The 15,425-nt window shown below is 39.2% G+C and overlaps 3 protein-coding genes across 10 annotated transcripts in view; 1 reads left to right on the top strand and 2 right to left on the bottom strand.

The window, feature by feature from the left end:
- SKI (SKI proto-oncogene) overlaps window positions 1-4,468 on the bottom strand; it is a 151,746-nt gene extending 147,278 nt beyond the window's left edge. Inside the window, exons 1-2 of one of the 2 annotated variants that reach the window (XM_052792084.1) lie at window positions 4,382-4,468; window positions 3,888-3,988 (exon numbers count right to left, since the gene is read on the bottom strand). The gene's annotated coding sequence lies outside the window, so the exon portion shown is untranslated. Of the gene's footprint in view, window positions 1-604; window positions 702-3,887; window positions 3,989-4,381 lie in introns of those variants that run through there. The other variant, XM_052792083.1, reaches the window with a different exon arrangement.
- Window positions 4,469-5,618: 1,150 nt separating this feature from the next.
- On the top strand, window positions 5,619-11,264 carry FAAP20 (FA core complex associated protein 20). Of its 3 annotated transcripts, none has more exons than XR_008235860.1 (4): window positions 5,619-6,113; window positions 7,865-8,012; window positions 8,206-9,322; window positions 10,710-11,264. XR_008235860.1 is itself a non-coding variant. In XM_052791265.1 (4 exons), the coding sequence occupies exons 1-4, from the start codon at window positions 6,010-6,012 to the stop codon at window positions 10,780-10,782; spliced, it is 951 nt and encodes a 316-aa protein (XP_052647225.1). In that variant the 5' UTR covers window positions 5,629-6,009; the 3' UTR covers window positions 10,783-11,264. The 3 variants fall into 3 exon arrangements, 1 of the variants encoding a protein (XP_052647225.1); XR_008235861.1 differs by having other exon boundaries at window positions 5,628-6,113; window positions 8,675-9,322; XM_052791265.1 differs by having other exon boundaries at window positions 5,629-6,113; window positions 8,697-9,322.
- A 971-nt stretch (window positions 11,265-12,235) lies between these two features.
- Window positions 12,236-15,425, bottom strand: part of PRKCZ (protein kinase C zeta) — a 70,002-nt gene continuing 66,812 nt past the window's right edge. For all 5 annotated transcript variants that reach the window (XM_052791260.1, XM_052791259.1, XM_052791262.1 and 2 more), the window contains one exon: window positions 12,236-15,005. In XM_052791260.1, the coding sequence (XP_052647220.1) occupies window positions 14,918-15,005 (88 nt within the window). In that variant the 3' untranslated portion in view covers window positions 12,236-14,917. The remainder of the gene's footprint in view (window positions 15,006-15,425) is intronic.

Genomic DNA, 15,425 nt, shown 5'->3' on the forward strand with positions numbered 1-15,425 from the left:
CATTCTTAGTGAAGGAGAGATGCATTTTAATAACTGGAAATTACTAGCAGATGAACCTCGGTCCAAGGGAGGATATCACAGATTACAGTTGCTAGTGCCCTTGTTTCTTGGCTGCACAGGAAAAAAAAGCTTTCTTTCTGTGAAACAAAAGAGTGGATATAATTGTTTGCTTTAGTTCCAGTGACATTGTTCCCTTCCTTCGCCATTCTTTTTTGTCAGTACCATCTCTCAATAATTGAGCCTGATCTGAGGAAGAACTAGAGCAGTTGGGCTATCTTCTGAAAATTTCTCCCTTCATGTCCCTTTATTTCAGTGCCCTGAACAAAAAATTAGGTCAGTGAGAGGCTTTTTCATATATGCTGTCCAACCTGCTTTGATCATAAATTCTTTGCATTTTATATGATTTTTACATATAAGTCCTATTGTAATGATGTCAGAGCCTCCAAATACAATTTTAGCACAAATCAATGTGGTAATGTTCAGAGAACCATTTATCTTTATACCGTAGGAGTTTCAGCAGTGCTGTTGTTACTTTTGAGGGGGAGTTGTGCAGGCTTCTTGTCAATTGGTTTAGGTTGCCTAAACAAAGCCAAATTGGTCTTACCATCTCCAGCTGCTGCTGCTGCTGACTGCATGTACTGCTTTCTCTACGTTTACTTTAATCCATCAGCCAAGAGCAAAACAATTTTCCTTCAGTGCACCTCCTACAAATAGGGTATGGGAAGAAGGAAAAAAAAACACACAAAAGAAAAAAAACCAAACACATCACTTGAAGCATCTTTACATGTAATAGTAACAGTCTCTTGGTGCCACCATCAGCCATGGCATTTCATTCACACAGAACACTTGTGGGCACATCACATATGCTTTTCCATTCAATGTATTTTTAAATGTTTCCCAGGCAACTGTTTCAATACAATATGCCTCCTTGGCAACCTGGTACCCACAAATGCCATGCCAGTCTCCCTAGTCCTCTTTTTAGGTCTTCCCATCTTGGCATATGAATGTCACAAGGCTTGATTTTCTATATACAGCCACAGAGGTACTGATCTGTCCTTCTACTTGAAAAGGGAAGGCTGAATTGAAAAGATGAGTTGTGCACTGGACTCTGAACATTAACAAATTCAGGCTCTGGCAAGCTACCAGAGGAGGCAGGTTTCAAAGGCAATGACTTTTCATTGAAAAGACTATGTTACCTACAACTAAATTTAGGGAGAGCCTACAGAACTGTCTCTGGAAACAGCAATGAGCCTGCACTTCTCAAATTGAAACTGCATGTCATCTTTATTCTCCTGACTATGCTAAAGGAAGTCTTACACAGCTTGCTTAATTTTGTGGCTTGAATTGTAATACATCATGTTGATGAAAATAGTCAGACTTTCCTATTTCACTACAGACAGTGATTACCACTATACTGAGTGAGCCAATATGATTGAGTTACTCTTTCCAGTGCTACGTTTGCTGCCACTAGGCTGTAGGAGATACACCGTAAAGTCCATTTGCTGCAGAAGCTTTCACTGATGCTCTACAATATATGTACTTCTGTCTCCTGTGGTATCTTTGGGGACATTTTCCATTATGACATTTAGCAGAATGGACACGCTCATCCTTGAGTGAAGTCACAGACTATTTGACAAAGACAAAAAATTATCAACATATACTCCTAAACCTAGCACTGATTAGATAAAATAATTAAAACATATTATTATGTTTCAATTTTCTAGCAAGGCACAGTTTATTCTGAACATTTTTATCTGATACAGAAGCTATCACTACAGAACTAAAGACATTTCAGAAGGACTAAAACTATCTGAGAGCATCAGTCACCATAAAAAAAAGTTTTAATAAAAACGGCACGTTTTAGCCTCAAAGTGGTACATTAAAAAAAAAAAAAAAAAGCTCATGCATGCAATTACATCAGGCTCTGAGAGGAACCTAGCAGAAACTATGGCATCTCTTCTTCATTGATTACTCCATAACAACAGCTGAAAATTACAATTTTTCCAGGCTATAAAACGCCTAGCACTCCAAATTCTACACCGGCAGCAAAAATCTCCTCCCTGTCTGTGAGCTGTTGTATCTGTAATAGAGACCCTGCATTACCAGGCTTTCTAATTCTTCCCAAATGCAGAAGCTCTCATTCAATGTTGCAGCTGTTGGGTAGGAAATCAGAAATAGCAGAAGGCGGATTAGTTGATAATGTACCAGTTCTTCCCCAGCAAATGCTGGCACCTGCGTTTTACACTCTCCTCTTTCCCTCAGCCCAGGAAAAGATCACTTGGTTTGTTTGGCAGGCAATTTATAGGCTTTAGTGATTGTGGAATTGCGAAAGGATTAGAATTTGTTATAACAGCCCCTTCTTCCTGAGAGCAAAAGTTAAAACTGAGGCCCACTTTACAGCAAGAATCAGGGACCATGTAAGTAAAGATTAAGTGTGTGCAGCTTGATGAGACTCTACAGGGAATAGATAACTACACATGCTGGCACTCCATTTACAAGGAAATCCCTAAAGATAATCTGTAGAAGCATTCTAGCTTCCAAAAGCTCAAATCCCTTGACCACTGGCTCAAATCCAGTCAAGGCTGATGATAATAAAGACTACTCTGCATTTCTAGGAGAACTTTTTTCTAACATCACAAAACATTCTAATTATTAAATTATGCAAGACCCAAAGTCAAGCAAGAAGTAATAGGATTTCCATGTCATTGGAGGAAACAGTAGATATGATCTTGTGCAACAGGGCAGAACCAAGAACAGGTCCTATTCTACACTTCACCTTCATGCTGTGAGAACATTATTAATTCTGGAAAGATGCAGATGAAAAATACTGAGTACACACAATGGACAACGATTTCTATAGAATGCTAGCTTCAAATCTGCAGGTAGTTACAGAAGCAGATAGAGCAAGAATGAAAACATTCACTGACACGCCTGCCCTCATAGGCTATAATGGGTACGCATTAAACAGATAACAATGAAAAAAAAAATCTTACAGCATCAAGTTTTCAGTTAAATCCACAAAATACAAAAACAACTACAAGCTCTAGTTGCTACAGAAGCACAGTTTTTCCCTTTTGCTTTTTACAATCCACAGCTGTAGTAGTAATTTTCACTATTCTTTTTATTATACTCTTTCATTTGTGGCCCTTGCCGCACAATAACAATTTTTTATGCTCACCCATAATAAAGCTTTTGCAAATGCTATAATGCATGACTCGCAGTACTAATAGTACCACACAGCAACACCTTCAGCATGAAAAACAGACTACGCTTCTGATTGCTGTTTCAGAAGAAGTCATATCTAACAAAATAAATCTCTTGGTACAATGCACGATTTAGGACCAGAGGATTGTCAAAGTAGTATCCAAGGGGTTATAAGACATATAAAACACTAACCCAAACATCACAGCAACAAAAGAAGAAACCCTGTGGCATAAACAATCATTAACATAGATAGACCTAGAAATATGTACAGAGGCCTGCAGACGTTAGCTCAATCTGATAGCTTTCACTGCCCCTCAGATTTTTTTACAGTAAGATTTTGATATTGTTTGCTGCCGCCAAGTGGTGATAATCAGTGCGGTGTCTTGTAATTCATAGCAGTCATGAAGGCCGGCAAGTAAAAAACCCAAAATGAAATATTTTGTGGTTTGTGTTCTTCACTTAGCATCAGCAGTTGTGAAATCAAATTTCTACCCCTTCTCTGTCATCTCATTTTCAACCACTTACATGTCTGATCCCCTCTTTCAATCTACACTTTTTATTTATTTTCATAGACTTCCTCTTGCTATTCTTTGCTCTGTGTCGGCTGCCACCACCATCTTTCTTTCCACAGCAGGCCTAAAATCTTCAGATTCAAATTTGCCCCTTGCCTCTGTTCAGCTTACCTTGTTCCGCCTGGAACTTTTGGGAGAATGCCTTTCCTGACAAAGAGGGAAAGGAGGACCTGTTTCCTGGAATCTCATTTCATCTCACTGGGAAGCAGCTTCTAAATGGCAACAAAAATGAAAGGCAGAATACTGTAACAGTCCTGGTATTTCTTGGGTACTGCAGTAGCTGTAACAAATAGTAATATGGGATAATGCTAGTCTGCATGACAGTGATTGGCTTTTCCATTGTCATTTCTTTCTTCCTGAATTTCAATCTCATTTTAGTCTGCCTATCACATAGCAGAAATGCTAGCACTCTAGTATGGCTATTGTTTTTTATTATTTTTATTTTTCAGCTGGGCTGTCTACTGTAGAAACTTACACAGTTCCCACTAGTAACCAAACACTTTACACTTCCAAGATTTTTATCCACACTCCTACACAAAAAGAAAACCCATTAACACTCTTCTAATGTTAAAAAATTAGTTATTATATAGAGTAAAAGACATTACCTCACTCCAGATATGGACTCGCAGAATCACAAAGTATCTGAGTTAACACAGGAAAGCTATAAGCTGGAATGAGCCTCCCAGATCTCTGGCTGCACTCTAACTGAATCATCTTCAGCCTGTAACACAGTTGGAGGTGGCTGTCCGGCTGTACCTGTCACTTCTCAGGTTAAATCTACCAATCTATTTCAAATGTGAATCTATGGACTCTGATATCTGAATGCCATTTTCCTGGTTCAGATCCGTTCAAGACGTAGAAATGCAGGTCAACTGTTACTTAATACATTTTTGGTGGCCTGTGTGCCCAATTCACAGGCCTAACTTTGAATACCGTGCTGCAGTCAATACTGATACCTCCTTTTTAGTCTGAAGAGTCCAAGGATGAAACAGTCCACAAGACATTCAGTGCTGCATAAATGCAGTTATAGAAAAGGAACGTGAACTTGGATTCATCTTTTACCAGTAACAGATTGGTTTTATGAAAAAGAGCACTCTGTACCTGCTCTCCCTCATAAACACCTGTTATCAAACAGAACTTTTTATTTCCTTCTACAATTATACTCGTATCAATTGTGAAGAATTTAATCAGCAGTTACTTTCTGATCCTTTTATCTACTGCTGGAAAATGATGAAGAGTGTCATCATTTCTCTATTATGTCTGTTTTTGAAAAGGCTGCAGCCTGATTAGCGTGTCTATCCACTTCAAAAACTACCAGTGACGGTTCCACTCTAACAAGTGCTTTATTTCAAGTCACCCAGCGACATGCCGGCCAAAAAAGACAAACTGCATCACTTCAACAGATTCTTTCCTGAAAGAGAAATCAGATTGGAGATACACTCCCAATCTACTTTACTATTTGGATTAACAATCTCTGGCTTCAGCCTTATACTGCAGCAAGCAGATCCCGGGTATCAGTACAAAAAACCAGTTGAGCGCTGCTGAACAGAGCTGAGCCCACCGCCATTTTGTCCCACTCGACCAAAGCCCAGAACATTCTGCCTTCTCCGACTGGCCCAGCCCGAGGACTACCCAAGACACCGTGGTGACCCTACACAAAACCGTCACGCTGCATTTCCACGACGGCCGCTCCACATCCAAGCCCGGCATACACCAAACCGCTACAAATACATAAAGTTCAAGGAGTAAAGATAATAGGGAAAGGATGGCTTTCGAGGCGGACTGGCACCTAGCAGCTGAGGGTACTACAGGCCCCGTCGAGCTCAGCGCGGCGCTGACGGCAGCGGAGGGGCTAAGAAAGGGCGGGTTTCCCCTCAAGAGAAGGGCGGGTTTTCCCTCAGGCGGCGGCTGGCGGCCGTCCGCTGCCTTCCCCTCCCGCGTCGTTCAGTCAGGGCGGCTCCGCGGCCGGCCCGCCCAGAGACCCTGCCCTGGCAGCGGGCCCGTCGGGAGCAGGAAGAGGAAGAAGAGGAGGAGGAGGAAGAGGAGGAAGAGCCGTCGGCCCTCTCCGCCCGCCCTCCCGCGGACGCCGGCGCCGGCGAAGGGAGGGGGAAGCTCTGAGGCGGCGCCGCTCCCGCTCAGGCTCGCGAGGACGGCCCCTCGCCCGCCTCCCGCCCAGAGCGGGGCTGTAGCAGGGACACCCCCCCCCCCCCCCTCCTCGCCGCGCCTCGGGGCCATGTCTGAGGAAGGAGCCGCCAAACTGCGCCTCAAGCCCAGAAAGGCGCCGCCAGCCTGCAATCGGGAGCCCAGCCCTGGCCGGGAGTCCCCCCGGCGGCGTCAGTGAGTCCGGGGCGGGTGGGGGAATGGCCGCCTCAGCCCTCCCCCCCGTCCCCCTCCGCTTTCCCGCCGGGGCCCGGGCGGCCGCTGGAGGCCGGAGGGCCTCGCCTGAGGCGGTGAGGGGTTGGGCGGGACACGCTGTTGCCGGTGTCAGTCGCGTCAGAGAAGGGAGAGCTGAGCCCTCCGTCGGCCCCCGTGCCGTAGAGCTGCAGCTGGGTCTTCGCAGTCACGGTTCTAGCACGTTGCTGATGTGTTAAAGGCTGCTTCGTAAAACACCGCCTGTAGCGCCTTTAAAAAATTGAGAAGCCGGCTGCAAAATAAAGCGCACCGGGCCCTGTGCCTTCTGCGTGTTCTTTGGCACAGAGTAGCACCGGTGAGGACGGGGCCCGTGAGAAATGTTAACGTATGAAAATTAAGTTTTCTTTCTTCAGAATAAGGCTCGCAGGAGACCAGGAATAATTCCTGTTTTTTCCAGCCCTCGAGCAAGGGAGGGTTGAAGAAAGGTGGGGTGAAGAGGCAGTGAGTGGTTCGGTTCTTGTTTCAGCCTGTCGGGGTGAGCAAGCCCGCCGTCAGCTGTGCACCCTCCAAAAACGGGCTTTGAAAGGCTAATCGCTCCACTTTTCAAGGGCTTGTAAGACTTGTCTCTAATTTCTTCTCGGTGCAGCATCATTCCTGGACAGTGACCCAAGAAAACGCATCAGTAAGAAGCGGGAACGCTGGAAGTAGTAATCTGACATTAACAATCCATCCTTCTCTTGAAATTGTCTTTATACAGCATTACTAGTATAAAAACCTTTGAATTTATAGTTACTTTGTAGTTAAACCTTCCTAATGCCTTCCTGGGATGCATTAGATCAAGTTATATAGAAAAATTATCAGTTATTTCAGATGGCAGTATGGGATTGGCCAAGCATACATGGGAACCAATGCAATTGCCATCCTGGGTGCAAACACTTCAATGATTTCTGTGCTCAGCAGGTGTCAAGTTCGGTATTTGAGATGAAAAAACAGTGGCTGCATTTAACTGTTTCACTTGGAAGTGAAGACAGTAATAAATACACCTGTTACAAGTAGAAAGCAAAGCTTTTAGACATTCTTTAAAAAAAATTGATAATTTTCTTCATAATTGTATGAGTTATCTAAGTCATGGCAAGCTATAAAAATTAGTTTACGGGCTAAATAATGTCTCTGTGTTCCAGAAAAAATCTTGTTGTAGGCTAGATGGATGGTCCCTTGGTGAACAAATAATATAAACAGCTAAATCTTTTTTCCTCCATGGGCCATCTTGCCTGTCTTTTGAACTCAAAAATCTGCATTTGTATACTTGTGCCTACAAAGACTTTTTACATGCCTCTTTGTGGTTTGATCATGGCAAAGTTGTCATATTCTTGGTTTAGCAGACGTAGTGCTACTTGATCAAAAGAAAATAGGTAAGGATGGAGTTTTATGTTGTACAAATTGAAGAGTTATACACATTTTCAATCATAAAATCCCTACTTTGTGCTTAGCCATTTAGAAAAGGAAAGAGGTCACCACGCTTAGCCATTGAATTGGGCTGAAAGAGGTTGGTGCACTGTCAGCTGCTGGAAGTTAATTTTAAAACTTCTGCTTTGATAAATCACAGTTAAAGATAGCTATGTTTTTTGAAGCATCAGCTTTATAGGAGGGGCAAATCAAATTAAGAGGCAAACTAATAGCAATACAGCTTCCCTCTCTCCCACCCTCAAACTATTGGACTGTCCCTGTCTTTACAGGACAGTGACTCACAGATGTTCCTGGTTTGAAAAAGAAGACTTAAATGAGTGTGAAAAACCATGGATTTTGTTACTGAACACCATCAGTCAAGATTTACAATGCACAAACTGGCAAACAGTGCCCAGTTTTCCAGAGTTCTTCGGAAAGGTAGTGTGCTGCATCCTTGTTGTTTGCACTTTGTGCACTGCTTACAGTAGGGACTGTCTGAATGAGGATGTTAACAGTAATAGTGCTTAAATAGAAGATGGTTTTGAGCTCTTTAGTCTCTACATATAGTTGCGTGACTTTGCATTGTGTGGCAGGTAGTGTAAAGACAACTACTGGGGGCTTTTTTTTGCAGTATGGCAAATTCTTTACAAGATTTTGCTGGAAAGAGGTAACCTGTGTAAGTATACTGACTGCTCATAAGCACTAGCATCTCCCTAAGTGAATGAAACTGGAAAAGGCAAATGTTAACCGAGAGATTAATTACACAGGAACAACCATTACATTGCTCTGACAGTATCAGGCAATAACACAAAAACCACAGTCCTTCTAAAGTAGAATTTTTTTTCCTGAACAGCAGCAGGTTGTTGTTTTCATCCTTGGTCTCTGTGGAACATATTAAAGAAGTACCCTGTTGTATCAGTTTAGAAATGTTAAGGGAAGACACATATTGCATAAACTCCAGGAAGTTCTTGATTGCTTTACAAGCGCTAGAGATGGATGTAAATAAAATGTTCTTTTCTTCAATGTAGTTTAGCCTTCTCAGTATTTGTAATATGTTCAGCCTTGGTTTTATGTATTGATTGAACTGCACTTGTTTGAAGTCACTGTGTGTGTGTGTCATAGGGTTCTGAGGAAGAGAGTCTACAAAAACAAGAAGTCTTTACAATTGGAATGAAAGACTTTCAGTGGGTATCATTCCCATCTTTTTGCAAAGAAAAACATCTAAAACCAAAGGATCTTGGCTCCCATCAGCTAACACAGAGCCAGATCGACCACTTACATAAAGGACAGGGCGAAGCAGATAAACTGAGTTTACCTTCTGCAGCTGAGAAAACATGCTGTGTAACTATTACAGATCAAGCCAAAAATATGGTTGGGGAGGACACAAAAGGTATTTCAAAACTGGATGCAAGTCCTAAATCATGTAAACTCACTCAACACGGAAGTTCTACACACCACTTGACGTTGTCACAAAGCTCTCCAAAAGCTTTTAGCTTTCAACAGCACTGCGGAGGAACTGTACAGAACAGCAGGGAAAACAGAAAAGAAAATAATAGGAAAGAGCTTCAAATACAAACACATCAAGGGAATATTTCATTTGGTGAGGCCAGATACATGTCTGCAGAAAAGAAGCTGCCTCTTGTGAGTATACCTGGAACTGAAAGCTGCAAGGAGAAGATGGAAAACCAGAGTGAAGGATCTTCAACTCTTGACAGTTGTCCAATGTGTCTGATGAATTTTAGTGGAACGTAAGTATTTTTCTTTTTTTTTCTTTTTTTTTTTTTTTAACAACTTCACAGTATACAAAACCCAAAATGGTTCTGGATGCATTCTCTATATACAAAGTAATGAAAATAGACAAAACTTCTACTGTAAAGTACTTTTTAACTGTCAGAATTACCTACTTATAATTCAGTTTACAGGTTCACAATTACTAGATTATACTGCTTCAAAGAGAAAGCTAAGTTTGAGCTCTCTGGTAAACCTTGCTAGTATATGCAGAATGAAGATTTTTAAATACTTGAGTATGATAAGACTTTTTTTGAGAAATTTGTATCATAATCTAAAAACCATTCCGGTGCAGCATTCTTGATAGTTAAAACCTAACTTTAGAGCTAGATGCATTAATCTCCTACCTGTCACTTTCTCTTCAAGATCTAGACTTCACTGTTACACTGTATTTGCTACCTGTTCAGCAAGTACCTCGATGCCTTTGGCTAAGCAACTGTACTCTTAATTTTATATTTAGCTTTCAAGGTCTGGGCAAGATGGAAGGAAGCAGATTTTTCTTATGCAAGCTCTGATTAGTACAACTAAATGAGACTTCAGTCCTCTGTTGCTGTCAGGCTACCTTTATTAAAAAAATCCTCCCTTCCAGCAATTAAGTATCCACTCTACAATAAGAATTACATTGTCTCTTGAAATTACACTGTTTAATAGTATTTAAGCTGTCATAGTTGCTGAAAACATGTTTTTCAACAGATCCTCTACCACTGTAAGACGTATTGGCTGCAATTGTCTCTTCTTTCTTTTGGAGGCTGAACAAGGAGACAAAAGGATGGCTTCATTAATATTTATAGAATTGTGGTCATTATATCAAGAGATTTAGACAGAAAGGCTAAACATACTTCAGGTCTTCATATTCAGTTCTATGCTACTGGTAACCCTGTGCTGATTAGGGTTAGTTTCAATTTTTATAGAAGCCACTTTACAAAAAGTTATTGTAATATGGGCGCGTCACAATCACAAAAATAGCCTTCCGAAAAAGGAAACTGAAAGCAGACGTGAGAAAGCATCCTTCCTCTATCAGAAATCTCATTTCCTGTATCCTCAAGTTGGATGGGGAATAAGGTAATGGTTTTCCATCTTGTATCAATAGCCTAATGGTTCCAAGGATAGCATTACTTGTCCCGAGTATATGGAGTGTGAGCAGTCTTCCAGTAAATGACATTATCAAACTATCTAGCAGCAGGTAATAGCAACTACAAGAGTTTGTGGCAGATTGAAATGCTTCTGAGCATAGGAATGACTTACCCATTAGCTATTAGAACAGTTCTGCGATTGTTTAGGTGAAGAATAGTGTAAATAAAAGGATTTGACTTTGTTTCTCACTGAACAAATTCTCTGCATTTGCAGACTGTCACAATTGGATATTGATGGCCATCTGGCCAGGTGCTTGTCTGAAAGTGCAGATGATGTAATGTGGTAAAGCCTGAAGAATGAAGAGCAAAGGAACAAGGCCAAGGATGAACCTTTCTCAATGGAAAAGGAAAAATGTGTCAAGGAAGCATATCCTTGTCTCAGACTTGCTTAAGGATCACAAACCAGTAACTCAATAGAAGGTCAAGTGCTACCTGCCTGTTTGGGGTCTTTTTATTTTAAGTCCTCTCAAATGCATGTAAAGTAGTTCTAGTTCTGAAAATGGTGCTATAGGATATCCCAGAGACCCCTGGGGAAATCCATCTTGGTACTTCTGGAATCTGGGTACTTCTGAAAAAAAATGTACTATTGTAAATCCCTGAAGAACCTGTTTTGTCTGATGCACCACAGTCCTGAATTTCTAAGTGTAGAAGAAAGCAGCTGAACAAAAGGTAACTGTTACTTAATCTAATGCAAAAGTTTACTGACCTCTTTTTTTCCTAAACAGGTAATCTGTGAAAATAAGCTTAATTAAAAAGTCATTCAAGCTTAGTACTTTTCATTATTTTAATATCTAAGTAAGAACTTCTATGATTGTACAGTTGAGTCTGTGAGTATATGTTAAAAGAAAACGCAACCCAGACCAAATAAAGGGTGTGAGTTTTTTTTATCTTTCTGAAGGAACACAGCTAAATTCATACCCTTACTTTGCGTAGGTTTCTATGTCAGTATCTACTTGATTAACATGACTAGTCTAAACCAATTAGGCTCCTGAACAAACACTTCTCCTGCCTGTTTCACAATACTGAAATGCAAAGCAAGATTTAATAGTCAGTCAGCCAAACCAGCTTCTTTTTGAATCAGTTCCACCCCCCACCCCCCTTAGAAACCATCAATGTTTGAGAATAAAGAACACCTGAGAGTTTGTTTTGGCTAGAAGGTATTCAGAAGACTCATCTACTGTTTTGGTAACTTCTTAATAGTAGCAGGTAAACATTTTGTAAGCTTAAGAAAATCAGCCTTTTCCATGAGTGACAATAAATGACATTTAGTGGTAATTTAGTAACAACAAATGGAAGGGATGAAATAAACTGGAGTAGGTTGTTCATTTCTCCCAAGTACAGTTAATTCTTCACTGAACAGGGTATCTTATTCACGCAGTACACCGTGTCTCCAGTCACAGCCTTACAATTCAAATTTATTTCTTGTCAAAGGGCCATATGCAAGAGTAGTATGATTGTGCCTGTTTCAGCTACTTTGATCACAACTGCCTTCACGTACAGTGAAGAAGAGCGCAATTCAGATTAACAACCTTCAGTAGCTGAACGGTTTTCCATCCCGACAAACCTGTACCCTGGACCTCAAAAACATACACAGTTCAGGTGCGATCCAAAGATACAGAATAAACACAGAATACAGTATCAAAATACAGGAAGAATCCTATAGATTTAATTTACAATGGGGTCTCTTTAAAAAGTGCAAGTTGGACATGGCTCAGTTTACTGATAAATAATAACAGTCTATTAACTTTTTCATTAAAGTCTTTAATAGATGTGCAAGAATATAAATGATCTTAGCTGTTATGGATTAGTATACCATCTTCTGCACAATTAAAACTGGTCAGCAAAGATCCCAACTAATTAATTATACAAAACTACAAGAACATATTTACTGTTTTACAATCATTAAATTAGCTAGAATTTTCATTTACTATTTCAAATAAGACAACTATATATCATTACCAGATCCATTTGTAATATATTAGGATTTTTTTTTCCAAACCACACATTTAATTACATCCTTCATTTTCTTTTATTTATAAAACAAGTACTTTATATAAAAAATTTCCCCTTCATCATGAACAGAACATTATTCAAACACTTGCACACGAGCAACCAAACTTGTATCCAGCAAACTATTTGGCAACACAGCAACATTGTAAATGCCTGTAAATTTTTAAATAAAGTCAAGTAGTCTTTACAATGTTTGTTTAGCAAATGTGTCTTTCTGTTCTTCCTTCCCTCCCTCCCAAAATGTTCTGAAACCTAGAAAAAAGGTTAAAAAAAACCCCAACCCACATTTCTAATATTTCCATTTTAAAGTCCTATGCCCTGGCATGTCAAAGGACAGCTTAATCTGTCATACTTCCATTCATGAGCTGCCTGCAGTCACTCTGATAACTATCGATTAGTTTTATTACCAGGGGAGTTGAAAACACTGAAAGAAATATTATTCAGGGTAAATAAAGTAATTGCCAGGGAGAAGGGAAGAAAGGAATAATTTTAAAATGTCAGATTACATTTAAAAGGTAAATGTTTCTTTTAGTAAAGTATCTAAAGTCCAGGCATTTGAGGCAAGTATTTCTTACTGGTTAAATTACTTAGTGCTGATTAAAACACATTTTGCTTAATATGAAAAGCTACAGTCCAACACAGAGAAACCCACAACTTAAATCTGAATGGGATTAATATAACTAAATAACCACAGGTCTGCATAAGTGCGGCTAATGAAGGGATACAAAATGTACATTATTAATCAATGATGAATTGAAAATTTTAAACAATGTTTTGGCAGTCTTGTCCTAGCACCTCATGAGTTGGATGTGAATCCGAAAGATGTCATGTTCAGCACCTAATGCAATGCTGTACCCTGAGAAAACCATATGTTAATGTAAAGAAAGTGAAAGTGTTGCAATATATCCTGCATTTTACACCAAATTAGGTGAGATGTCATGGCACAGGGTTTCTCTTTTTTTTTATTTTTCCTTCCTCCCTATCTCTACAACCCACACAATGTAGTTGAACCAAAATCTAGCAAAAAGAAATACTGCCTCTGCTGTTGTTACTTACAGAGGCAGGTAAAACTTCACAGCATCTGAAGTTTCAGATAGCAATGGACACTAATCCTAAAATGTAGCGACATGAGCTTTTCTAAGCTGATAAATTGTTAACCTTTTTTTGATGTAAATATACCCTTTGCCTGCCCTCCCACTCCCCCCAGTTTCCACAAGAAGGGATTTGATAGTTACCTTTTGCTTTATCCAATTTCTTAGGTATTAATTTTTCTTCCATTGAAAAAATTTACTACTTTGATGCAAATCATTTTACCAAAACATCCCATTCTCTTGTGTAGAATGATTAGTTATTAATATACACTGAGTAATTGAAAGCAGTTTATCATAAGTAGGAGGTGTGCTTTATCAGGAAAGTATATTTTATATTATGGTTATTCTAGATTTACTATTTAAACTTTAAGGCTATGCTTTATTATGCTTTTGCTCTATTTCTGAATATTTGTATTGTTGATAAAAATACTTTTCAAAAGTCTAATATACAACACAACATCACTGTAGGTGTAGGCACTGCTTTAAGTATTTTCAGAAATCCTTTCTGTGCAAATTTAGTTTTCTTCAATCTAAATTTTGGTAAATTTAGAGTTTGAGACAACAGATTTTGAAATTGATCCTGCAAATTCTAATTTGGAATTAATATTGCTGAGTCACTCTGCATTTCAAATTCTATAAAGATGCAAATGAACATTAGGCTGCAGCTGTGAACTATATGTTTCATATGTAAATGGTTACTTAATATTAACAAGCAGAACTTACCAGGTTTAAGAACGTTCCAAATATGTAATAATTCTTCAATGCAGTTTATCCATTTAGGCACTTAAATCTTGTACCCAAATTTATGTTTTGATTGCTAATAAAACACAACTCCTTTTAAATCTATCTGAGACGTTTAGACAGGTACCACTTGTGAAAAAAGGCATCAAAAATAAGCTTCAACACCACCGTAATATATTTTATTCTTCAGGATGTTACACTGTAATATTCTTCAATTGGTAGCTCATTGCATCAAAAGTTTGTAGAAAGTGTGTGGATCTCAAAGTTTTTCAGAATCTCCTTTTCCAGGGATGCAATGAACGTTTCAATCCTTCATGAAACAGGCACAAATTGCAAAGTCCTTCATTAATGAAGCCAGTTGTGTCAGCGCCCAGAACTTAAGAATCACTAAGTGGCAGAAGACACCCACTAAAATCATTATTCTCTTCTTTGATTTTCAGCAGCAATTTTTTTTTTTTTTTTTTTTAAATCATTGGTCTCCATCCAAAATCTTACAGTTCCCCAGCCTTGCATGCATATACTGTAGTTAAGGATAAATTTAAAGGTCATTCACATTGTCCACAACGAAGATGTCATTCCTTCATACTGTTTCTTCTGTTGACAGCAACAATGGGTTAATATATTCAAATCCTTCAAATTCTGACTGATCTATTCGCTTTATTATATCTCTGAAAAACAAGTAAGAGCATTGATTTAATCAATTGCAAATACTATTTTTGTTGCCATACTTTTTTTCAAACAACAACAAAATACCTTACAGCAATGTATGTATATGAAGTTGTACAGAAGCAATAAACTGAAAAAAATAAGTCTCTGAACATACAAATACCTAACACTAATATTTTATGCCAATATCTAAAGCAATGTAACTGGAAATTTTGAAACACCCGATAAAAAGTTTCTCCTGCCCTCCCAGTTAGGTGGCATGCATACCTATAAGGCCCAAAAAGAAGCATGTAATACGTGACTGTTGTTTTACAATACCAGTTTACAAATAAGAAACATATTTTGCTGTCAGCAAGAGCTGCTAGTATTATATTTAAGATAAATACTACAGAAGAGTCAAGCACAAAGCTAATACTTTTTAA

The sequence above is a fragment of the Harpia harpyja genome, chromosome 7 (genome assembly GCF_026419915.1).
Source record: "Harpia harpyja isolate bHarHar1 chromosome 7, bHarHar1 primary haplotype, whole genome shotgun sequence".
Lineage (NCBI taxonomy): Eukaryota > Metazoa > Chordata > Aves > Accipitriformes > Accipitridae > Harpia > Harpia harpyja.